The sequence below is a fragment of the Coffea eugenioides genome, unplaced genomic scaffold (genome assembly GCF_003713205.1).
Source record: "Coffea eugenioides isolate CCC68of unplaced genomic scaffold, Ceug_1.0 ScVebR1_2804;HRSCAF=3900, whole genome shotgun sequence".
Lineage (NCBI taxonomy): Eukaryota > Viridiplantae > Streptophyta > Magnoliopsida > Gentianales > Rubiaceae > Coffea > Coffea eugenioides.
Window position 1 is genome coordinate 30,499 of NW_020863324.1, and position 25,683 is coordinate 56,181.

General features: G+C 36.1%; 1 protein-coding gene across 3 annotated transcripts; it reads right to left on the reverse strand.

Moving 5' to 3' along the window:
* Positions 1–3,424: 3,424 nt before the first annotated feature.
* Positions 3,425–20,970, reverse strand: LOC113757176. 3 transcript variants are annotated; one of them, XM_027300584.1, is made up of 14 exons: positions 20,790–20,970; positions 20,214–20,284; positions 19,703–20,121; positions 11,840–12,165; positions 11,633–11,725; positions 11,442–11,553; positions 9,755–9,848; positions 8,593–8,690; positions 8,341–8,410; positions 7,432–7,526; positions 4,862–4,978; positions 4,630–4,706; positions 4,370–4,414; positions 3,425–4,294 (listed from the first exon to the last, which is right to left on the reverse strand). In XM_027300584.1, the coding sequence occupies exons 3-14, from the start codon at positions 20,027–20,029 to the stop codon at positions 3,784–3,786; spliced, it is 1,965 nt and encodes a 654-aa protein (XP_027156385.1). In that variant the 5' UTR covers positions 20,030–20,121; positions 20,214–20,284; positions 20,790–20,970; the 3' UTR covers positions 3,425–3,783. The 3 variants fall into 3 exon arrangements, with proteins under 3 accessions (XP_027156385.1, XP_027156386.1, XP_027156384.1); XM_027300585.1 differs by having other exon boundaries at positions 11,442–11,532; positions 19,703–20,284; XM_027300583.1 differs by having other exon boundaries at positions 19,703–20,284.
* Between the last annotated feature and the right edge of the window lie 4,713 nt (positions 20,971–25,683).

The window sequence follows — 25,683 nt, forward strand, 5'->3', positions numbered from 1 at the left end:
CCAATCTAAATAGTCTTTAGAAAGAACTCATTCTAACACTACTATCCTATATAGCCTAGTATAGCCCCCAATTGAGGCTTGTTCTTTTGGACGGTCGAACTATGTAACAGCCCCACCTTCCCCTAAGGCGAACCAAAGGGGTTAGCGGACTGCCTGCCCAGCTCTCGCCAGGACTAACGAGCAGTTACACGCGATCTAGAACATTTCGGGAAAGTAAAAGTGCGCTCGGACAAGCCACAAATATCAAAAGAAAAAAAATTGAAAAACGAAAACGAAGAATAGTGGCCTGGCACAGCAGAATCCGGCCGGAATCTGGCCGGATACTGTCCAGTGAGCAAGGCCGGATTTTCAAAAAAATTCCAAGGCAATCCGGCCGACAATCCGGCCAATTTCTGGCCGGATTCCTGGCCGGATTTGGCCCTGTTCATTCCCGCCAGAAATTTTTCTTTCGCCGTTTGAAATACGAGTTAATCCGAAATCCAACCAAATGTCAACCAAACACATATACATTGAAATGTAACATTTACAAGCCAAAAGCCAAAGCGGCATATCAAAACGATTCATCATGGATATACATGTTCGGTTTGCCAATCAAAAGAAATTGAACCCAATACACATTAGGGTTTCATTCAAAGAGCTATTCAAAAGACATTTACATGGGCTCAACTTGACAACCAACTAACACAACCTTTTCCAAAAGTGGTCATTTCCTGTAAGGAAAACAAATGGAACGGAATGAGCTTAAGCCCAGTGAGTTACTACCACATAAGCAACAAAGATCACTTAAGTATAACCTTTCATTTCAAATACACAATTAAGGAATAAAACAAATCAGTAAAAGGATACGGACGGCTCTCAAGAGCCCATTTCCACGCTTATATTCTTGATCCAATCTCATTGACTCTCCGTCAACGTTTATGAATACCAACCGTAGAACCCACTTCACTCCCATTCCTTCCACCAAACATACCCCAACCGGGCCCGCACTCCAGTCAGTAGCTTTTGGTAATACTCGAGTATACCGGAACCAAGAGTCTCATTACTACAAGATTCCCCAGTACCGTCCCCGTGGCATGTCAATTTTCACGACCAAGCCCTCGCCGGCTCGATTCAATTGACTACCTACGAGGTTGAGCTCAGTAATACAGTAAGGCCGTTGGATATTCGTCCAAACGACACCAAATCAGTTTTTCATGAATGGAATTCAATATCTCATATAGCAAGTACAGTATTTCAGTGAAACGGTAAACAGTCATGAATGGAATCACAAGGGGGTGAGGGCGGTCAAGTACACCCTCACCTCAATCACTTCCAATAGCCAAATAAGCCTTCAAGGCATCAAATTCACATATAACAAAGCCACATTGTAACATTTAAGTGAGTAGTATACTCACCACTCAAGTAGGTGATGTTTCATGCACCGTCGTTAAACGAACGTCGTGCACCACCGTCACTTCCTAGAACATGCAAACAAGTGCAATGAGACTCGATAACGAGTCATAAGGCAATGTCAATCACAACCCCAAAAGGGTTTTATAAACATATATAAGCATCATAGCAAACCAGAAAATCAGGAAATGTAACTCATTTGGCCCTAACAACAAAAACAGTTTTGTCCTCATTATGCGGTAATGGCACCGATTTCACTATGATTATCGGATGAGGGTGCAAGACCCACCATATCGAAGCTAAAAGACAGGGCTACAACAATGTAGAAGGCCACTCAGTCCAAATCCTAGCACAACTAGGTCAAATATGCAGAATACCAAACCAGAACCGTAATTGCAGGTTTACAAATCACACTATGCTGTAATTAGTCCAACTCAGTCTACACAAGTCCAAATGCATTGATTTCAAAGGCATGCGGTAGCTAAGACATCAAGCTACATTTCATCAGAAGACACCAACATCCAAATCCAAAAAAATTCCAGCCAAAACAACCCATTTCAGACGCAATTCGCACATTCTGATCAACCCAGAATAGCAACAGTAAAATCGACATTTCTCACTCTACACTACTCCAAATGACCTGAAATTTTACAGGCACCTCAAACACATCAATACCTACAACTTTCATGTTTTAAGCAAAGACCAATTCGGCCTCTAACCATGAGATATAAAACCGGCCAGAATTGGGGATATAAAACCCTAACTTTCTCAAATTCCTTCCAAATCCAAAATTGGTTGCAATTACCCATCATTTACACCTACTAGAGTCATTACCCTTCATTACCAACCATCATAGATAACCACAACATCATGATCACATTAAACCAGAAAATTCATCAATAAATTGAAAACTTCACCAATTCATCTCAAACCAAGAAATAAACCACAAATTTCAGCACTTTAGCTACCACTAAGCACAACTTAAGCTTCATTAAGTGTAGGAGGAAGTTCATTCACCACTCACCTAGTAAACAAGAGAGGGAGAGTTGTTGGACACCTTAGCTTCCTTAAACACTTCACCAAATCACTTTCTAGTACCAAATGGAGAGATTTTATGGAGTAGAAACAAGATCAAATGGTTGGATGATTACACTCAAGCAAGATGGAAGCAAGAATCTTGGAGAGTTTTTCTTTCTTCTTAGCTAGAGAGGGCCGGCCACCAAGGAGGTAAGAAATGGTGATTTTTGTGGTAATTTTGAGATATTTAATCAATGGGTCAAATAAGTCCAAAAGGTGAATAGTTGTCATAAGTCATATCCAATATAATGGTGACACTTGTCACCTTCATTAATGCAATCCTATCCCTTTTTTTTTTCCTCTCACATCAATCAAATCTCACCCTCTACTTATCTCTTAACACCCGATAAATTTCAACCAGTATCCGACACTTAACCTAATTGACCGAATTTTTCCGAACTTTTCGCACTAGTGGGGCCCACGTCCATTATATATCCTTAATTTTTCAAAAACTACCCAATGCTAGAAAAATCATCTAAAAACTATAATTACTCATAAAATCCACCAAGAAAATTTTCCTAAGCCAGAAAATGCAGAAAACATGCAATTAAAGGGGAAAAACCCTAGGAAAATTATTAGGGAAATTTACGGGTTCTCACAAACTAGATCACAAGGTGAATTTTGTCCAAACTAGACGATAGCTTATTCAATGCCTAGATTGCATCATTGTTTGAACACCACAGTGGAGGGTTGTTCTTTGGGGAATGCCAAACTAGATCGTACCATGGATTTTGCCCAAACTAAGGATCACCATGGTGGACGGTAGTGCAGGCTTTATCCAAACCCCATGATGGCATGATCAAAGCCTAGATCACATGATTGTCAGAAAAAGTGTCGCGTGGATCCGTCTATTCAACCATATACATGTTTTTCGACCATGTCCTCTAGTGCTCCTTCACTTGTATTAGATGAATCCTAGAGTTCCACATAAATAAATAGAAAATGACAACACGAGCCAAAAACAAAACCATGACTTTTAATTATTGAGAAAAATACTGTACATATGAAACTGATACTACCGATTTGAAAAAATCAACCCTAACCCTTGGAACATTTCACTCAAAAGACTAATAAAATACCTCGAGACATTAATAAAACACCTTGGGAGTTGGGACAGTTAACCCATCTCCATCCACAAATTCTCGCGGACCTGTCCTTATCCTCGACCAAATTAGTGCAGAATTGAGAGGAAAGGTGGTACATGTTGGTCCACTCTATTTTTCAAAGGTCCTGTCCTTGACAAGCGACTGCCTGAAAATGTTGAAGATGACTGCACAAACATCAAATGCAAATCTCCTTTCAATCCAGCTATAATGCCTACAATTGTCCTGTACGAACTGTGTCTACTCTATCAATAACATCCAATGCTTTGATCCGGTCAATCTCAAAGTCGATTACAGGAACAGAAGATGGCCTTCTGATGGGGAAGGGCTCCTTCTTAGTTTCACTTGTAGGAGAATGGCTGCTACTCTTACTTAGCCTGTGATGCTTGCTTAACCTTGTTTTTGCAGTATCAAATTCTTGGCTCTTGCTTATTCCAGGAGTCAATTTCCTCTTGCTTACATCACGAAGCATCTCCTGGTCTTCGATGGTCAGTGTTGGCGATGGACAGTTTGGTTTGTATGTTGTCAACTTTGTCTTTTGATTTGGAGAGCGAATAGGGGATTTAACAGGAGATCTAGTTCCAGCCCTTGATTGGGTGACAAGATGATGAAGCCACACCACCAAATCAAGAATATAAGCTTCAGTCTTCTCTTTATCTGCATCATGCAGCGTCTCTATTCGAAGTAAATCGGTCTGGCCACTAGCTTTCCTGTTCATCTCAGACCTAAGAAGAAGCAAGTACACAGTAAGACACAGAATAACAATACTATACAATAAATATCGTCAGAATACAGCTCACCCAGTACTTGCCCATTCTCCAACCCAACCAAAGCCATGGTGAGCCCTGGTTTAAACCATGTTTGATTCGGAAGAAAGGACCAAATTAGTACAACTATTATAATCAGGAAATTGAAGGAATATTGCAGGAATGATAAGAGGAAAGGATAAATGAGTTTAGCAGCTTCGATACTAAATATGCCAATTGTCAAGGACAGGAAGCAACGTATAGAAGAGTATAGATGTTCACACAGCATACAGAATGTCTCTATAGTACTTTACTTGGTAGTGTTGGTGGCCATAGGTACAAGCCAGTGCAAAGTTTTCTCCATTTCAGCTTTGATTTGTTGGACAGTCATCTGCAAGAAGACAATTTTGGAAACCAATAAGTGTGATATAGATGAATAATATAACAGCAGCATATAAAACAGAAAAACCTCATAAAGATTTAAGATTAAACTATCATTAAGAGAGGAAAATTGTAATTTCCCTAAAAGATCGGCTAGAAAAGTACCTCTTCCGTGAGCTGAAAGGATTGTAATTTAGAACGTAAAGCTAACTTTATACATGGGGACAGTCCTTGATATAAAGTATCCCTTGTATTTGGAGGCACTGAACTTGAACGAGTAACCTGATTTTAAATTTATAGAATCAGCTACTTTAAAAAATAAAAATTGCAAGATCAAATCCAGCTTAGAGAGTTCAACTACTAACTTAAAAAAAAAAAGACGCACACTTCCAAATCTTACCTTCTAGATAAATTTGAAGCATCATGATAACTTGTGAATTTCTGTTACAGAACTTATTTTTATAGGTTTTTATATCAAGTTATTCCTTTGTTTTCTTTCTTTACAATATTCAACACATTTCATTAACTGGTTTCTTCTAAAGCTATCGCCACTCTCAAGGTCATGTACAGACTGGACCTCAAGACAAAAAATTCTGATTCAGGAAAAGATACAGTCAAGCACAAACCTAGAAAAAGGAGTGGGTTTTGCCATCGGATAGTACAACTGGTAGCATTTGATATAATATAGCTTTTCAAAAAACGCGAAGAAAAACAAAAGTAAATCATAATTCAGCAAAATCACCATGTGCCCAAAATATGATGGAAAACGAAAGTATTGTTATCTTATAATTGATGAACAAAAAAGTGGCATCTCAAACAAAATGGCAGAGCTTTTGCCAGCCTCTTCAAGATACAAAAGAAGGAAAACTCACTGGTAGAGCTTAGATTTTCAATTAGAGAAATGTAATTTTGTAATATACAATATGTAACAATCAAAATTACATGAAATCATGTATTTTAGGATTTTTCATGATATTTTATATATTACACTTAGCAGGACAATCAAGCTAAGTGGAGCTTGACCAGCAGCTATGCTGAAGCTGAACTCGAATAGAAATACCATACTTGAAATTGAGCATGAGCTAGGAAAATTTAGTTCTTTGGCTTGATCTTGACTCGAGTAAACCATCATGACTAGAATATGACTCAGATAGGCTTAACAGAAATCAACTTCTGACAATCAATTTCTTAATAATGCAATCCATTCAACATCCAATGATTCAAATCTGATAATCTCGTTCAAAAACTTGCATCTTCAGCATTTTAAATTTACATTACTACTTTCCGAAAAACTGAAAAAGTTAAGGGTTACGATTTGGTTCTCTCTCTCAGAAGAAAAGGCTGGGCCAAATCTAGATGGAGTAAATAGTCTTAATCAGAATTGTGATTATAGTGATTATTAGTTTTTAGTGGCTTCTATTAAGACATTGAATTCACTGTAGAGAAGATGGAGAACTGATTAGTGTGAAAGGCTGGTTCAGAAAGATAGAGATAAGTCAACATGAGAGGTGTAAAATAAATAGAACAAGAGAGGTGAGAGGGGCAGGAGGACAAAAGACAAAGTTCACAAGAAAAGAAACATGGACAGGAGGAACAGGGAAGAGAACCAGTATAAAAATCTGGTCAGATTGGTGGGGTTAAAAGCTTAAGCTCTGAAAATCCAAGTTGCTGAATTTTTTTTTTATTTTACTGAAGTATCCAGCTACTTGTGACCGGCCAGGTTCTTTTACACCTATACTAACACAACACATCAAAGCCTGGAAGAAACAAAGAACCACAGAAAGGCCCATATTAAGACGATTAGGGGGGGAAACTATTGGTTCCTATTCAGACTCAATCATAAGGGGTTCTACTCTCTCTTTCAATTAATAAACCACAAGCATATCTCTGCTGTACACACCTAGTAGTCCTGATGTGGACTTGCAGACACTGTTGAAAAGCTGGAACAAAATAACACATTAAACAATCTAAAAACCAGCACAACTACTCTTTCAAAGCAATTACACTATGTGAAGATTATCCCAAGAACAAAAGAAACAAACCAAGCACATTCCCTCTATTAACTCCCAAGCATTTAAAAATGAGAAACAAAGCATTTTTGTTACAGAAGATGGTTGAAATGCAAGTGTCATGTCAGACAGTCAACTATGAAATCAATAAGCTAATAAAGTGTACCTCCAGAGGATAAGTAAGATATGAACTAAAAATTCAAATGGTGGATGCGTATCAAGAAGACCAATTAATTCAACTGTAACAATTCCACCTTTTGGTGTTCTCTATCTGGTAGACTGTTTTAAAAAAAATACACTTTAAAGTTCTGTTCTCATCTGCCTAAGGTTCCATCACATAATTTCACAACCAAATGATAGTGGCGAACAAGTATATAAGATGGAAAAGAAAGTGAACAACCCAATAGCCACAATATATAAGATTATTCGGAGCATCTAGATATCCATTTTCCTAAATGCATTTCTTGCAGAAGTTTGTTTGGTGGCATAGGAATATGATTCAATGATTTACAAGAAAGTGCTGCATACACAAAATAATTAAACATCAAAATCTTCAAGTGACAAAAATTATTGGCAACTACTGAAGAAACTGATTGACTGGACATGAGAATCAAAAGACATAAGAAAGCTATCTAACCAAAAAAATCAAAACTTTAGGAACTAGAGCAGGGATTACCATAAGAATTCCTTGCATAATTTGTATCTGTAAGTGGCAGTATGACTTACAAGTGTATCAATTTGACTGATGATATTTGCATAATGTAAAGCAAGCCCAGCAGGACCCAATCGCTGATGACTGTTCTTTATTGGTCTATCTCCATCTGCAAATACAAGAAGTCAATAGACATGCAGTAAGAGATTACATAACTTAGGTGTAAAACCTAGGGGGTGCTTGGTTCTTGCTTTGGAATTGGAAAGGGAAATGGAATAATTCCTAGAGGGCCCACTAATGAGGGTTTTGGTCAATTCCTCCCAATTTGGTCGGGAATCATGAATGGCCAAATTTTAAGGCATGATTCCAATATTTCAATTCCCATTGCACTGGACCAAGCGTGCAGTATTGGAATTATTGTAATTCCAAGTACCAAAACCCCTAAACCAAACGGCCCCCTACATGTCATAATACAGTGAAAAGATGATTTCTTTGTATTGCCTTTGTACATGGTGCTTCTTTGGGGTCTTTCAATTTAGCTAACATGTATTTCAATATCTTGTTCAAAAGTATGGAAAAAAAATTAAGAGAAGAAAATATTAAAAGACAAGACTTCCAATTTTCATCGATACATGAAACAAAACTATCCAAATTACAAGAGTCCTCCTTTTCAATGAATTTTCTCTTGCTGCAAGCACATTTTGACTTTTGACCAGAGATTAAATTTGCATTTCCATTTATTAAAACCAAAAAAGAAATTCAATGCACGACTGATACAACTCAGAATCAATATGCACAAAAAAGTTATATGGCCAGCATTTTAGCACTTGATATGAATAAGCATCAGTTACAAAAGAAGCCTGTTAGGAAAGAAAAAACCAATGGCACATCACTCTTCTGCTTTTAGTTGCAAACAAGTTCTCAGTGTTACAGGCCCACGTAAATGTCTGAAAGTAATATTTTTGAAGTTTTCACTGTATTACCAGCCATGCCAAAAGCAGCATAAATTTCTAGATGCAGGAAGTGGACAATGTCCACAAGCTTTTCCATAACCTGAAATACAATAAAGTAGTTATATTAGCTAAGCTTAAGAAGAAACTCCAAAATGTCATTGGTGAACTAAGGTGTTTCCAATCAAATTACCCTCTTAATGGCTTACTTAATCAAGTTGTCCCACCTAACAAATTAGCATTTAAAAGGAAGCAATCATTATCAATTATGCAGTGAATGGATACCTCTTCCAAAATCTTGGACCATAAGGACTTCTTCTTTAAACTTCTCACATGTTTCCTTTGACTCTTCAATTCTGCCCTTAAAATTGCAAGGCTGTCACCTACAAATACAAAAAGATAGCAATAAAGTTGTTTCAAAACTGATGCTATAAGCATAAGAATCAATTGAATCCGTAGAAGCACATAATCTACCAACTTGCTAAATAAGTTTTCAGTGATTAAAGATAAAGTACCAGTGAACAATGAGCACAACAGAACTGTAAGACACATTGAAAATATTGAATTAACACCAACCAACAAAGATCCAACCAATCAGTAAAAGACCAAATTATGTAACAATATTGACTAGTGTTGCTTATGCTCAAAAAATTGAGAAATGGCCCCACAAAATTTTAAAGGGGTAGAATACAATTAATTTCACACATTTCAAAACAAACCTTCAGAATGAATAGGTAGAGTTTCATTCTCTCATATCACAATCTGTGAAAGTATTGGAAAAAAAGATAAAATGGATTTCTCCTAAAGTGGAAAGTTAAAAAAAGATTGCAGGTTGGGCCCTATGACAATACAAATAATCACAATCAAAATCCATTATATAGTCTGTTGATATGAAAGAAAAAGAGGTAAAAAACATTGCTAAAATCTGCAGAAGTGATATCCATTGGAGTATATCTGCTCAACTAGGTTTACTATATCCATTGAAGTATATCTGCTCAATTAGGTTTACTAGAGAATAATTATCTTATTCTGTGGACTATTGAAGATTGGAACACAGGAAGCTGAAACTCTATGAAGCACAAGAAAAATGTAAGTATTACTTCTTTTAAGGTATAGTCCATTCAAAACTAAGCACTGGTAAGAAAAATGAAAAGCAGAGTAGCAAATTAGCACCTACTAGTAGTTCCTAACTTGGCCAACATGTTTGAATAAAAAGTGAACAAATGGGAATGATCCCCAACATTTCATGGGCCTAAGATTGATGTCTAGAAGCAAAGATATTTGATTTGCAGAATACTCAAAACCATGTCAGAGATACCGAAAGCAAAGCATACAATCAACATTCCACTACGAGTTTATCTACAAAATTACATAAGAGAAGCCGTAAAACAATGGACAATGTGAATAACCAAGATGAAGCCTCTATAAGAAATGTAAACTTCCTTACCCCTCTGAGTAGAATTTGAGTTGTCTTCTTCCTGGGCCTTGCGCCGGTAATCTTGTTCAAATCTGTCCAATGCATGCAATTCATGGTATAGCTCCTAAAACCAAAGTAAATCAAATGTTATTCTATTGAGGCATACAAATATTTTCTCACTATAGAGCTCTATTCTGATATCTTAAAAATTTAGATTAGCTCCATAAGTGCACTGAAACTTTGATGAGAAAGTAAATGACAACTATCACATTGGTAGAACAAAAGAACATGGTCATCTTCCAAAAGAACAAAGCAACATTCTTCAACCTTCTTCACAAGAAGATGCAGCAAAGATCATTTATCCAGCTGCTACATGATCTCTGGATGAAATTCAAAGCTTCTACAATTATGCATCTAATATCAATTTTCTAAGGACATTTTGGTAAATTCTCTTATTTAGAATCATTCAATAGGACAAATCAGAAACCCATCCCCTTGAGAACACAATTATGTGTGCCAGAATCTCATCAAAGATCAAGACAATGAACAAGAATATAACAGAAATTCGCTCCCACACGTAAATGAAATACTGGAATTATCCTTTTGAATACATGTATAAAGCAAATATCATCTTTTGAATAACAAAACCACCAATTTTGTTGAATTCATACACTATCCCATTCCACAAACACAAGTCAAAAAATATAAAATGTTCTGATATCAAACCTCCTAATGCAAGATAAAACATGTAAAGGAATGACAAAGGAGGATTATAAGTTATAACAACATCAACCATATAGAACACATTCCAAAGAACAAAAAACTAAGCTTTAGTCAAACTCCCATCCCGTCTCTAAAACATCTATGAGACTCTTTTTCTGGTCGAATTGAAAAGAAAGCTAACTCAGAAATCATACAGCACCACATGAGAACCAATACAGTATTTGAATCAACTATGTATGTATATCCAAAACAAGGTATCACTATTAGAGTAAAAGGCTTAGCATCTAGCAAATTGTATGCATCCTTTGACTTGCATCTGTAGGAATTTATAAATAGTATGTTGAATGTAGATTTGATCTTTGAACTCTTCGAAGTGAAAATGGTGAAAAGGACGATGGTGCTGCTTTCTTTTTGCCAATGGAAAAAATGTTAGGGCAAGAAAGAATGCATGAAATAATTACACAACAAAATTTCATGAGCAGAAAAAAATAATAACAGCAGCAGCAACAACAACCCAGCTATATTAGAGCTATGTTGTACAGCTTATAGACAACATTGCATGTGCTACAAACAAATTGCAATAATAATAATAATAACCCAACTATTTTTACAGCTTATAGACAACATTGCATGTGCTACAAACAAATTGCAAAGAATGAAGCTTTGAAGGACAAAGCCTCTCAGTGCTAACGCTCCACGTTGCAATACTGCAAACACGTCCCAATACAAGCTGTTTTTCCACAAAGCAAAATTTCTTCTACCTAAAAGGCTTCTTCCTTCAGACCCATGCTTTATCTGTTTTTGATGTCAAATATAATCACACAATTGACGTAGGAGAGCTCGGATGATTTTCAAGATATAAAACAATCAGGTAAGGTTTAATTTTAGAAAATGGATAAAAGGTCTAGGACATCATAAGCTGCACCTATTGCATCATATAATGGTATTGTTAAAATGAAGAAGTACAATGAAAACATCAAGAGTTAGCACTCACAGCAGTGTGCTGAACCAATGTCATTAGCTGCTGCATCACAATCTCAGCTTCTTCTTTTAATTGCTTGTGTGGTGTGAAATCTGATTCCAGCCTAAATATTAGGATATATATACTACAGAATGTCAAATCTCATTTGAAATGCATCAATAAGAACAAAAAAGTGAAACCAGATGCAATGCTATAGAAAGTACTTCTCAAAGTAGCGATCCAAGTTGTGCCACTGAGGATCTTTGCAACGATTTCCAAAGCGGACCACTTCTCCAGAGAACAACTTCAATTCGTCCCTAGTGAAATTAATAATGATTGAAATATCTAATGGCAGCCATTAAAGAACAATAACTTAATTATATAGTAATAGAGGCGCAAAAATTATGACATTTTAAGTGTTGCAAATGCACCTCTTATCAGCTGCAGCAATTCTTAGAAGTTCATCCATGTCCTTCGAAATCAAACGTTGCACACCTTCAGAAGGGAGCACCACATCTTTCAAATGTCTGATGCTCTCCTTTGAAAGGGAATTCATAAGGTTCGCACCCTTAACAATTGTATTTGCAATTTCAAAAGCTAATATTGATATTCTATTTCCTTTCACTGCCATTCCAGATGCAAAACCGCCACTGACATTCAAATTTGTCATGCTGCTACCTAGTGTATCCAGCACATCAACCGCCTTCCCCAGACCCACTGAGCCTGCTTTGCCCAAAAATGTACTCACTTCTGAAACCTGTTATTCAATAACATAACACTGTAAAAGTTTAGAAGGAAAAAAGAGTTCTGAATCGAGAACCATTAGGTAAAGAAGGAATCAACATGATAATTAGATTGGGAACAGACAATACCAGAAAATAAAGTAAAACTCTAATACAGGATCACAGGTAAAAGATAGATGAAATGGTTAATTCAGATGGATGGAGACAAGAAACGAATACCAAAGCAACATATTGAATCAAATTAAAAGATAAACCTGAACTGTTGACACGCTATAAGAGCACCACACCCTCTATGCAGCATAAAGGTTATCTGTTTCTTTAGCTACCCAAAAAATGAATATATACCAGAAAGCACCTTCCTTTATCTCGCTAACAAAAATAAGATGGAGTGATTATTTCAACCTAAGTTGCCAAGACGTGGGTGTTGGTGCACTTCCACAGAGTCAACATAGCTATTGTGGTCTTTCACAATCTAAGAGTAACCCAGTGTTCAACTATTACACTAGTGCTGCTAGCTTAAGTTCCCTTAGTTTGCTTCACCACAATCTCTTTCATCACATTTCACATGATCCTCAATTTTGATTTGCTCTTTTCTCCTCTCTGCTGAAGTATCAAAGAAGCAACTAGCCGCAGACTAAAATTTTCCACAAATGAAACCTTGTCATATGGTGTCAACATAAAGCAATTGGCCGAAATGAAAGGTTCATGTAATATAGCAATAATTAATTAACTATTTCTTTAAGGCCATAAGTGAACAAAGTATTAACATGGGTAGAAGCCTTTCTCACGACAACCTCCAGGAATAAAACTACATCTTTGTCCCATCAAAATATCAGGCAGGCTTGGCAAGATACAGGTCAAAGTGTTGAATTAAATAAATCATTGTCATTCTGAATAATTGAGCTTTTAGATCATGTGCTAATTCACCACATCATGCCAGAATACGTTGGACCTATTCCCATCTTAAAATTGTGCGACAGGTGTCTACCTACAATTAGGTGTGGCAATGGGTCGTGTCATGTTGTTCTCGTGTTCGTGCCAAAAAATCTCAGCCCAAACCCAACTCACTAAACATTAGTGTCATGTTTTGCCATAACCTGCTTATTAACAGGTTGACACAACCCAACCCGTTTAACCCCTTAAGCATTTTGAAGGACAATAATCTTTGTCAAATGAATCCTTTTAACACACGCTTTGACCCATTTTCAATGACAAGATACACAATAATTCTTCAAAATATAAAAGAAAACTTCAAACCCAGCTTCCAACAAAAAGAAAATCCCTTACTGAAATACTACATAATAAAACACAGAAGAGTCTTCAAAGTTTTTGAAGATATATTACATAAAAAAGTCTTCCAAACATAAAACAAACTTCAAAGTTTAGAGGTTTCAACAAAAATAAAGTTTATACTTCCTTACATAATCAGGCATGAAAGTTTACAATACAGATAATAGGAAAAAAAATAACAAAGATGAGTGACGGTTTGGTAATGCTCAATTATTATCGGCTTAGCATGTCAACCTGCGGGTTGGGCCCAACCCGCCCAGCTTACATTCGTGTCATTAACAGGTCGACCCAACAATGACCTGCTTATGTTCAGGTCATTTTAAACTTGTTCATTTCAAGTCGGGCTGCAGTGTCACATCGAAAATTGCCACCCCTACCTACAACCTAAAGAAATCTCTCTAACAAGAAAACTGACATAAAACCAGTCAACACGTATATCCTACACACATGCCATATATGTGTGTGTGTGTGTATCTATACACACACACACACACACATACATATATATATGTATATGCATTTTGAAGTTTTCTTAATCATTTGTTCAGGCTTCTTTGTCATGATCTGTGATTTCAATCATGCGGCCCTGTTTGGCAAGTGAGTTTTTTGGGTGTTTGTCTAAAACTTTACTGTAGCTTACCATAGAAATTTTTTACAAAATTTTTGATGTAAATTTTTGAATATTTTGAAGTGTATAGTTTAAAAACTTTAAGAAGTTTTTTGAGATTACTGTAGCTAAAGTTTTTAAAAACCTTGTAGCAAACAAACTTGACAAAAAAACTCAAATGCCAAATAGGGCCCATTGACCATGTTCTTTTGGTCTCTGTAAATCCATACACCACATGGAGTTGAAAATTATCATATCACCTTCAATCATTATTCTCCAAGACCAAGGTTCACTTCCGTGACAAGAGAAGACTAGCAGATTCTATAGCAAGGGACGAGCAGCAAAATCATTCCTTTCTATTCTTTGGAGTTTATAAGAGCTGCATATGCCATTGCCTTCAAATTTAGCAAATTTGCAGTTTACATTAACAAAGCTATAATATAGTTCTAATACCAAGTCCTGCAAGGACAGATTTTCTAGAAAATCCTTTAGATTTAGTAAGACATTTCAGATTCCCCAGAACCAACATTTACCATCATTCTAGATTTCATCTAATGATGGATCCTTTTATGACCCACTATACATGTTTCAAACTTTAGATACTCAACATACCAATATTCGTCCACAACAACTTGAGGCCTTACTAGGCCAGCTCACAAGAGTGCTAAACAATCCAGAAGTCTTCCCTTTTCCAAGTAAACCATCCATGCCAATATTTCTCCTCAGGAACATGAAAAAGAAAGAGTTAGGTATGGACAATAGTAGGCCACTCAATATGCCTGACACATAAGAACTTCTTATCTTCCCCAGTTTGGTCATATGGCCACATGAAAATACCGAGTTCAAAACAGAATGAGAAATGAGAAGCAAAAAAGGCAGAAGCAAGCCTTATACCAGTAAATGTAAGGAGAATTTCTTAAAATGTCATTAAAAACAAAAGGCTGGCAAAATGAGGTAAATTGTGGGTTTGTTCTTCATTTAGGGGTGCCGATATTGTCAACATCGACACCCATACAGTATATTTTTAATTTTGAATTTTTTTTGAAATGTTACTTTTTTTAATTTTCAAAATAGAGGGCCACATGTACCTATATTGCAAAAGAGTCCCTCCAGGGGGGGGGCCCTGTGCAAAACAAAAAGAAAAGAATAAAATAGGGGGCCGCAGGTGCTCCATGTGGCCTCCTTAAAAAATTAAAAAGATTGGAATTTTTTTAAAAAAAAGTTTGGGGTGGGGGGTGGGGATTTTTGTTTCATCCATTGGCTAAGTAGATCCAACGGCTATTTTCTTAGGGTTTATACACCTCTTGTTTCTCTGCAGCTGACACTCCACTAGGTTTCTCCACAGCAGACAGAGGCTTCAAATTCTTCTCCAGTCTTTAATTTTCTTCCACTCTTCTCTGCAGCTGACAAAGGCTTCAAATTCTTCTATTCTCCAGATTTACTAATCTGCTAGACTACTCAAACAACAAGTGGAGCAACTGAGCAGCAGCAATCTTCGTCAAGTCCTCAAGATTTTCAAAGCAGCAACTCCTTTGTACAGGTAAGCTATTTGCTCCCTATATTTGTTGCCTCTGCTTGCTCTGCCCGTTTTGAATTATTTCTAACATATTTCCATGACCAAGTTTGCATACATGTTTATTTATTGTCATATTTTTACTAATTTCATATTAAGCACTTAACAATTTTTTAAGAATATTACTCTCAAAAATAAATCATGTGCTCTACCAATCCGACATAAAATAGTTTATTAAAAATTTTTTATATTGTTGGCTAATTACTTAAAATGGTATCACTTAGTTGAAACTTTTCTCTTACAAATTTTTCACATTTCCAATTAAAATTAGAAATTGTATAAGTTTTTATATTCACATATTTAATTTTCAAGCCTATTTCTTTTTTTTTTTAAAACTATGGGGCCACATGTAGCATATGCATCCCCCTACTTTTTTTAAAAAAAAAATTTATGTGGGCCTCATGGAGCACATGCCACCCCCTATCTTTTTAATTCTTTTTTAAGAGGGGGGCCCGCATGTGCTGCATGGAGCACATGCCACCCCCTATTTTATTCTTTTTTTTGCACAAGGGCCCCTCCTAGAGCGGCTCTTTTGCAATATAGGAGCCACATGTACTACATGCAGCCCTTTTATTTCGAAAATTTGAAAAAACATAAAGTAACATTTCAAAAAAATTCAAAATTTAAAAAATTAGAAAAAAAAAAGTTTGTGTGCTGCATGGACATGGTGCTGATGTTGACAAACCCACCACTCCCATCATTTAGCCGACTTTTTTTAACAATATTTTAAGAAATTAGCCATAAATGAAGCCTGCAGTGTCTTGACCAGTTCTAACAGTATCCGTTAGTTGTCCAATATTTGGGCTCTCAATGTGGTGACCAAATATCCTGCTTAACCAAGATACTTGATTCTTCTTTTGATAAGAATCAATACGATCTTTATAAGGTTCCTCCTCCGAATGAAATTCAATGGGATCCAGAGAGGCCATGTCTTCATCCATAGGATCCCAAGTACCAGGATCGATCGAAAGTTCGATTCTTTCTGAACTATTCATTTTCAAATGATATCCATCTACTATACCAGGAATATCAATGAACCCGATTATTGCAATTGCTCAGGATAGCCTTTTTTAGCTTCTAGGGTATATTTCTTAGTTCAAGATCCCTCTTACTAACTAGAATCAAAGAATTAGTAAACCTGTTCCGCCCAAAATGGGAATGGGCTAGGGTTATGAACTTATAATCGGGTAAAGGATTAAAACCAGAAAGAGGGGCTGAAATTGATCCTGTATCTGATAATTAGCCTCTACTCCAGTGCTGAAAGCTATTAACCACACTTGAACAAACTAGTACAAGGACTTTCGGAATACTGTTTAAATAAATTCCATGGGTCACATAGTCATAGTCATTTAGAAATTAATCTACAAGCCAGGTGAAATTTGCCTTTTAGACCTCCTAAGTCCAATCATAAAATCAGAACGGTCCTGTAACAATATATGGTTGAAGGTTTTGCTTCCCTCAAATAATAGGAAGTTTACAGTATGATTGTTTTCAAGGGCTCAAGCACCGAAATAATTTGGGGTCATCTGTGTTAGATGAGTGACAACAGTACAGCTCTGAGTATCAGCAGGTGATTAGGGATTCGACAGGAAGAGGCAAAATTAAAACATTAGGTATAAAGTTAACTTCTTACATTCATTAGGCAAAGTTTAAATAGTACCCAAGTTGCTGCTATTTCTTTCCCTATTTGGCATACCATATTACCTTTATAATTAGCTACAGTTATGAATCAAGTCAATGACTTAGTCAAACCTAGACATCTTTTACAATTTACAGCAATTTGATCACCTAAAAAACATCCCTAGTAATCATCCCATGTTGAGGATGATGAATCACTTTGTACAAACCTTTCACATATCCACTTTACAGATAGAGCAGGTCACCTTGGCCAACCCCAAGATCCAGAAAACTCTATTTTCACCCATTAGCAATTTAAAATATTTTCTTCAAAATAAAAAAAAAAAAGAAAAATATTTAATACCACCAAGTGATAAAAATTCTATAGCACACTGTCATTCACATAAATGTAAAGTTTGCCTGGTTGAATTAAGTTTCTGCTTTGCAATGAGTTTAGGGCACAGTGCTCTTCTTCATGTCCTGTTCTTTCTTCTTATTTTTCATCTTCCCTTTTTGCACTTTCAACCCCGTGCAAGCCAGCCTAACATGCTGAAATATATGTGCATATGTATCTGATATCTGTGCGTACTTGTATACACTATGTATGTACGTAGTTAATTTAAGTAGAGCAGGGCAGTGATATTTCCCTGGAAACTGCTCCAGTGTTGAAGCAAAATAGTCATTTAGTTCCTGTATCTATTGTATAACACTAAAATCAACTAGTCCTTAGATCATTTATCACTCTTAGAAAAAGTAACATTCTCCTTTTCATTTAGACGGGAAAACTTTAAAAACTTAGGTTAAGGACTAATTTCTTTTTCCATGATCTTAAAAAGCTTCTGACTTCAAGTAATCACTACAAGGAGGCATGTCCAAATGAGCTCATTTATGTTGATGATACTTGTAAGCATTTACTCTGCTAATATCACCCTATATCCAATAACCACTAACTATTAACTTTTAAACATCTTAACCTCAACCTTGCAAAAACAATCTTCTGAAACATTCTTGCAGCCGTCAGCTAGAAGTAGACTTCAGATTTGAAAAGGTTTTAATCAAGTCCTATTTCATATGGATGTCATAGTATTAGGAGGTCTTTGAATCGGACAAACTGAAATGCAATTCTCCCTTTCTTTGAATTGCATAGTCTATTACAGTAATTACATCGTCTATTACATGGATATCACCTTTATCAAACAAAAGAGTAAACTATAAAGGCCCAATGCATATAATCCACTGTAGTTTGTCATATAAACAATTATACTCTAGTCATAGATCAAGTGACACCAAATGTTGAGTTCTATTCTTTGTTTCCAACATACATTCATCCAATAAATTTGGCAATGCTTGCAGAAGATCAAATAGCTACCAAATAACCAAATGATCGACGCCAACATCTCCATTTTTAGTTTCCCATAAGTAGCATATCCAAAGAAAGATCCATTTGAGAAAACTATAAATACCCCTCTTCCAACTTTTAAAAGCTCAACTATGCTTTCAGATCCACATAAGACTATTGGACATGGTCAAAACTCTGCAGCTTTAAGATTTTGATTCGACCATGTCACTGGGTTACAACTAAAGCCTCTAATGATGGCATTTTGGAATCCAAAGAGCCAATTCAAGTTTGAAACTTATCTGTGGATTGTAAACTATTGGGCAGTCAGTAATTTACACTTCAATTTGTAAAAATATTTTAGTCAAAACTCTTTCTTGGACCACGTATAACAAGTATTACTTAACTCCTTTGATATCATCTCTGTCCAGTACCCAAAAACAATGGTGTGAGTACGTCTCTATGTGAGTTGCAGAGAAAGAAAGATAGATAGAGAGAGAGAGAGAGGAATATGTATCAAAGGCCTAAATGCCAACTTTGCCTCCAAACCATATAACGAATCATATGCGTTCAGTGAGACCCCACCAAATTATTGTAAACACAATCATGATAAAATAGTCATTCCATCCCATGTTACCCTTTGAAAATGTCACATCAGTTCCTAATATGTACATCAACAATGGTATAAATTAACATTCCCATTTTCCAAATGAATCCTAGTGCCATTGAATGAAAATTATTTCACATTAGCCACAGGAACTAGAAGGAAGAGGGAGTCAAGTTCTTTGTTGATGTCTCACTACAGCTCTTTATTGTTCAATTCAATAAAAGCTGGAATACTTCAAAAAAGGTGAAGCAAAACTAATGCTACATGGTAGTCCTAGTTCTTTTCAAGAAATTCATCAAGCATCTTCCACCACTGACTACCAGCTATCCACTTTCCATTGTTCATTCCTATTTGCAACAGCAGGATAGCTTCCCACCTATGAATAATGCCATCTATTTATATACAAGATAGAATCACAAATTATCCACATCCCCAGAACTTTACACTAGAACATGACATCAAGAACCCTAACCAAATGAAACAGCGAATCATCTTCAAAAGAATACTCTAAGCAGACATACCTTTGCAATCGCCACTTGCTTTGACCTTGTTGATCTTGATTTATTTGACAAAGCCCTAGATAAACGAGGAATTCCATCATTGATATCATCCAGATTTGTTCCAAGAGGAATATTATTTACATCAGGAAACGAAAAGGAATCGTTATTGTTTTGCTTATCCATGCTTTCACAAGCTGGGGACTGCATGGCATAGTCATTTGCTTGCACTGGTAATCCACGAGATTGATAAACCACCCCAGAACTGTAGCTAAGGTGACCATTTACATGAGGAAGGCTACCATGTAAAGCACTCTCATCAGTAGACCTTCTTGAGCAAAGACCACCCATCCTGTCTCGGAACTCACTTCATTGACAAGCTTTGAATTGAATCTTGTGTAATCAGGAATATCTAAAGAGCCTTCTTCCACAAAGTTGAGGATCTACCAATGCCCAAAATACTTGATCATAGGGAAATGTTTTTTTCTGATTTACAAGGAAACACCCTGAGCCAATTTTAGCCACAAGAACTTACACAAAATCATCATTGTAAAATGCAACTCTGATCCCTTACATCCCACTCAGACTTCATTGCATAAACCCAAGCTGCAAATCAAGAACGCATCAGAAACCATCACAGGAAAGCTTAACTTCTTAAGTTCCACTATAATCTCAGATTCAACTAGTGATAAAGCATAGAAACAAGTCCAAATTACATGAAGCATGACCCAAACTCCTAAAACCCAATACAAGGGTAAGACTAAACCCCAAATGCCAAAACCAAAAGCAAATAATAACAATAACACTAATGATACTAACAATTACACCGGAGGGCATGAGCAACAATAAACGATGTCAAACGGGAATAATAAAGACAGAAAACTCAAAACTTCATTGCGCTTTGAGACCACATCAAAAAGGAACTTGGGTGCCCAGAACATAAAATGTTAAAAACGACAAAACCCGCAAAGGAGAATGGAAGATATTATCCAAATCGACAATTAACAAAGGCACAAGATATGCAATGTGAATGACAGGCACAAATCAGATACATGTACATATACATAAACAAGGTACAGGCACAGATAAACCGAGGAGTAAAGTTGCTTACCCACAGAAATAAAGATTAATAAATCAAGATCATGCTTATAAGTTGGATCTAAGAGTAGATACAGGTGACTGGAACCTCACTGCATCATATTCAAGTACCATCCAGAAGGAGAAGAGAGTAAAGAATTGGAGAAAGACCAAAGCATGGCAGGCAGGCAGGCGACCGGGACTTGGGAAAAAGAAATAATAGACTTCGTAGTTCTACCTTCGGTACCGATGTGGCAGGAGTAAATTAGTAAATGCTGCAGTTGAAAGTGCGGTCGGTCTCGGAGTTTCTTGTTTTGAACCAATTTCTTGTTTTCATTGATATCAAATTACAAATCAGACCCTAAGTTTTACCATATTACAAAATGACCATCGGAATCAATGAGTGTCTTTCAGTCAATTTGTATTTGACCGTTTAAAAAGGGTCCAATGGGGCGTTTGGTTATCCATAGAGTGCTTAAAATAAATGATTAATTACATTTATCTCCCTTGAAGTTTGACCAAACTACCAAACCAACTCTATGGTTTAGCTAAATAACGCTCACCCCCTTGTCATTGACGGTGTGCAAGCCCAATTAACAGAAGTCTTGAAATGACAAAAGTGTCCTAATTTATAACCAAAAAAAAAAACCTTTATGTATTACTACTAGATTGATACACCAAAAAAAGAGAGAGAGAAAAAAGTATTACTTTAAAAAAAAAGGAAAGAAAGAGATAAAGATAAAGATACCGAAGATGAAAATTTTGTAGATTATACGTCCATGGAAATGAAGAAAGCGAAATGAAGAAAGAAAGATTAAGAAACAGAAACAAATGAATAGATAAAGCCGTGCAAGCAAAAAAGAAAAGGAAATGATGAAAAAAAATGAACAAAATGAATCTACCTCCTTGATCTCTATTCTTACTAGTATTTCTCTACTACAACTACCACCATCAAATCAAACAATCTATTCCAACAACCCCAGTTTCTTCAGACTTCTGATATGTTCAGAGCCCTATCTTGTTTTCCAGCAGGACCTCAACTGACCCCACCTTTATCGAGTCCAGATTTAACACCATCCAAACCATTTCTTTCTCCATATATCTCCTTCTTTGTCTTTGGATATTCTTGTGTTTTACTTTAGAAACATAAAGAGACACATAGCGCTTAAATTGAATAATTTCACAATATAAAATTTATTTTGGTAGGGTTTTCAAAGTCAATGAAGAAAGGAACCAATTTTGCCTATGAATGATTTTTCGTTGGGTAAATTTAAAAAGTAGTTGGCTTGGATATTAGGAGATTCATGGATTTTGTGTTATTTTGGCAGATTTTGAAGGTTGGAAGTTCCTGGATAACGTAGGTTGACAAATGGGTTTAACCAAGGTCATGGTGAATTGAAGCTTTTATGTTTTTATGGGTTTTACCAAAGATTTGGATTGTCTTCCTTCTAATTAATGAGGTTTGATGATAGATGGTTGCCCTGCAATTGCAACAAAACCTGGTGGAATTCCATCAAAGTATTGCTAAGGAGGCGCGATTTTAGTTAGACAAAGAAAAGGAAGAACATATTTGGGTTCAATAATCATGGGTAGTTTAGGAATTTTGTCACAATTTTCTATTAACTATGTTACAACTTAAATGGTTAATGTTAGTAGAATGACAGCATGGGTGTATATGTTATAGACATTTGGAACAGATGGACCTTTTGTGGTTTTACCAAACTTAAGGGTCCAATTTATAGTTTGGCCAAATCTCAGGGGAGCTAAATGTAATTAACCCTAAAATAAATGTGTTAATTACTTGTTTGATCACAAAATTTGCTCATACTTAAATACATTAAAATCTTCTTAATTTGTATACAAAATTTTAAATAAAATTTGTATCACTTGATTTGTTGAAGTTTTCAACTAGCACATTAATATTCAGTCAACAGAATTATGCCACATTTCTATGGCTCCATATAAATTGGCCTATTTTTCAAAAATTGATTTTTTAAAATAAAGTTATAATAATACACAAATAAAAATAATTTAAAAAATCCTTAATCCACACAATATCTCAAAAACAGCTCGCAATTATAAAAAAAATTTTAAAAATAATTCTACAATATTTTTTTCTTCTATCTACCACCACCACTACCACCCCATCTCGCCTCCTTTCTCCTTCTTCCTCCTTCTCCCTTCCCTTCCTCTCCCCCACCACCTGCACCTCTCTGTTCCTCTCTTCCCTCAAATCTAGCCTTGATTTGGTGAAGGCTAGATCGTGACTAGTCGCGACCTTTTGGTCATGATTTGGCCGTGATCTGGTCGCTACTAGAGGCTGTGATCTAGTCTCAGCCAAATTGGGGAAGGGGAGAAAAGGAGGGTCAAGACATGGTGGGGGAGGGAAGAGGAGAGGAGAGGAAAGCGAAAAAGGAAGGGGAAGGACAGAGAAGGAGGGAGGGTGGTGGTGACAGTGGTGGGTGGTTGGTGGTGGCGATGGGTAGTTGGCGGTGGTGTCAATTTTTAAAAAGTATCCCAAAAAATTTAAATTCTAAAAATACCCCAAAATACATTCCAAAAACATCATAAAAAACACTTGAATCATTCACAATAAAAGTTTTTTACATAAATTATTACGGTCAAATTTTTTGAGAACACACTTAAAAACAGCTAATTGATACGGAATACATGTATTTTTCACACATATACATATTCTCTCTCATACATGCACATATTAATATACACAAATACTCTCTCTCTTTCTCCACACACATTTATTTCCGTAACACGTGCTTTTAAATGTAATCTCTTGTCAAACACACAAAATAAACATTATTTTTCTCTCAAACACTCATTTCACACACACAAGCACAAATTTCATATTGACAAACAGTTTATTAACATTAAAAAGTAAGAATTAAAAATCTCTTTTGGAAAAAGTTTGGAAAGCAAACAAAACTATCAGCCGACAATACTAATTGCTGCCAATGAGAGTAAATATAGCAATCCAAGGAAAGAAAGAAAAAATACGTAACAACTAACACATCAAAACAAGTCAAAAGGATAGGTCTAGCAATAGTCTTTTTGGGAACTCGTATTTCTCTTACTTCCCTTGCTCTCTATTGGAAAATAGAGAAATAGGAGAGAAAGGTACAATTGAAAATCCTCTATCTGTTGAAGGAATCCCTCCATTAAGTAAACGATTCGTGGAAGATTTTGGTAGTAGGCTTGCTGGTGATGTAAGGACCCGTAAAATTTCCCTTATTTTATTTTATATTTCCCGCTTGCATTTTCCTTACTTTATTTTATTATATTAATTTTTCAGAGATTTTTATAAGTGAGTATCATTTTTAAATCATTTTTTTGGTATGAGTCAGTACATGTTAAGTTTGAGGTGAGTTATGGACGTAGGACCCGCTAGTGCGGTAAATGCGATATATTTTTGACAACTAGTTGAAGTTTTGTATTAAGGGATATTATTTTACAAGGTGCTAGGAGATAATTAGAGGTTAGCTAGATAGATTAACCATTGGAAGAAAGAAGATAAGCTTGAACCCTATAAGGTGCCAAGTGTCGCGACCCGATTGGAGTTGGATTTTGACCAAAGGTTTCACAACATTCCTAAAACTAATTTTGACCAAGATTTTCCTAATTTTCTCCCTTGCTTGGCCGGCCACCTTGAGAGGAAAAACCAAGAGAGTTTCTTCAACTTCAACTTCAATTCTTGCTCAAATCTTGAGTTTCAACCGTTGAATTATCAAATTACTCCATCAAAGTTGCTTACTAAGGAGGATTAAAGCTTTTAGTGGAGTAAATTTGGGAGGAAGAAGCCTAAGCTACCATCTTTCTTGTGATTATAAGATAACTTGCCAAGAAAATCCTTCTTTACTTTTGATAATTGCATATTAGTGGAGTATATTGTTAAATAGGTAGTTTTGTGAGAAAGTTTATGGTTTGAGTTAGGGTTTGGTAAATTTCAGATTTATTGGTGATTTTTCTGCCCTCATATGATGATTAATGATTGGCCATGGAATGATAGCTTTGTTATGTGCAAAATGAAGCTTTTATATGCAAATTGTGGTTGTCTACGAAAAATTTCAGCTTGTGAAGTAAATTTCAGCTTTAGGCTTTCAATTTGGGGGCTTTCTTGTGTATGGTCTTGGAGCTATTAATTGGCTCAAATTGAAGGGTATTGTGGCCCTAATTAGATGTGTTTTATCGCCTATGAATCGTATGTGCAATTGTGGTTGGTTTGAGATGAAATTTGGTGTTGATTGTAGGATGGAAAAGTAAGAAAAGTTAGGGGATATGCTGTCCAAATTGTGAGGCTACTTGGTTCCTTCAAGTTTGAGTTGATTCTTGGTAGAAATGAAGGGGCTTTTGGGTTGTTAGTGTTCCTAGGTCCTTATGTTACCTTTTCGCCCAAAATCACATTTTTGTATCCTTGCATTAGTAGTTAACTTGATTAAGCATATGACTCGTAGTCGAACCTAAATTGTGTAATCCGTTCACTGGGTTGTGGATATGGAAATAATAATTGTTTTGCCTTCGTTATTTTAGGGTTTTTTGGTGATTAAAGCATACTTTGGGAGGAAACTTTTGAAGTTATTTTCGCTTGAACTGATGAGGGTACCACTCCTTGATTTGTTGATTAACTGGTTTACTTGTACTTGAAATCTGTGACTTGAATGACTTTGAACTTTGTTTATTCTGAATGAGACGATAGTGTACTTTATCACACTCGTTCTCTTGCCTGAGTGACTGTTTACTATATAAACTGGAATCTGTTACTGTGCTTGATCTGATGTCGTTTGGAAGTGTATCCAACGACCTTCTTGTTAAACCTGAGCTCAACCTCGTAGGGAGTCAATTGAATCGAGCTAGTAAGGGCTTGGTCGAGGAAAATTGACAAACCATGGGGACTGTTCCTGGGGAATCTTTGGGTA

Coding starts and splice junctions, on each gene's coding strand:
- LOC113757176 (XM_027300584.1), bottom strand. CDS start 20,029: ATGGGTGGTCTTTGCTCAAGAAGGTCTACTGATGAGAGTGCTTTACAT. Junction 8,691..9,754: donor CTCAAATTCTACTCAGAGGG/GTAAGGAAGTTT, acceptor TTGTATTTGTAG/GTGACAGCCTTGCAATTTTA. Junction 7,527..8,340: donor TGCTGCTTTTGGCATGGCTG/GTAATACAGTGA, acceptor TTGTATTTGCAG/ATGGAGATAGACCAATAAAG.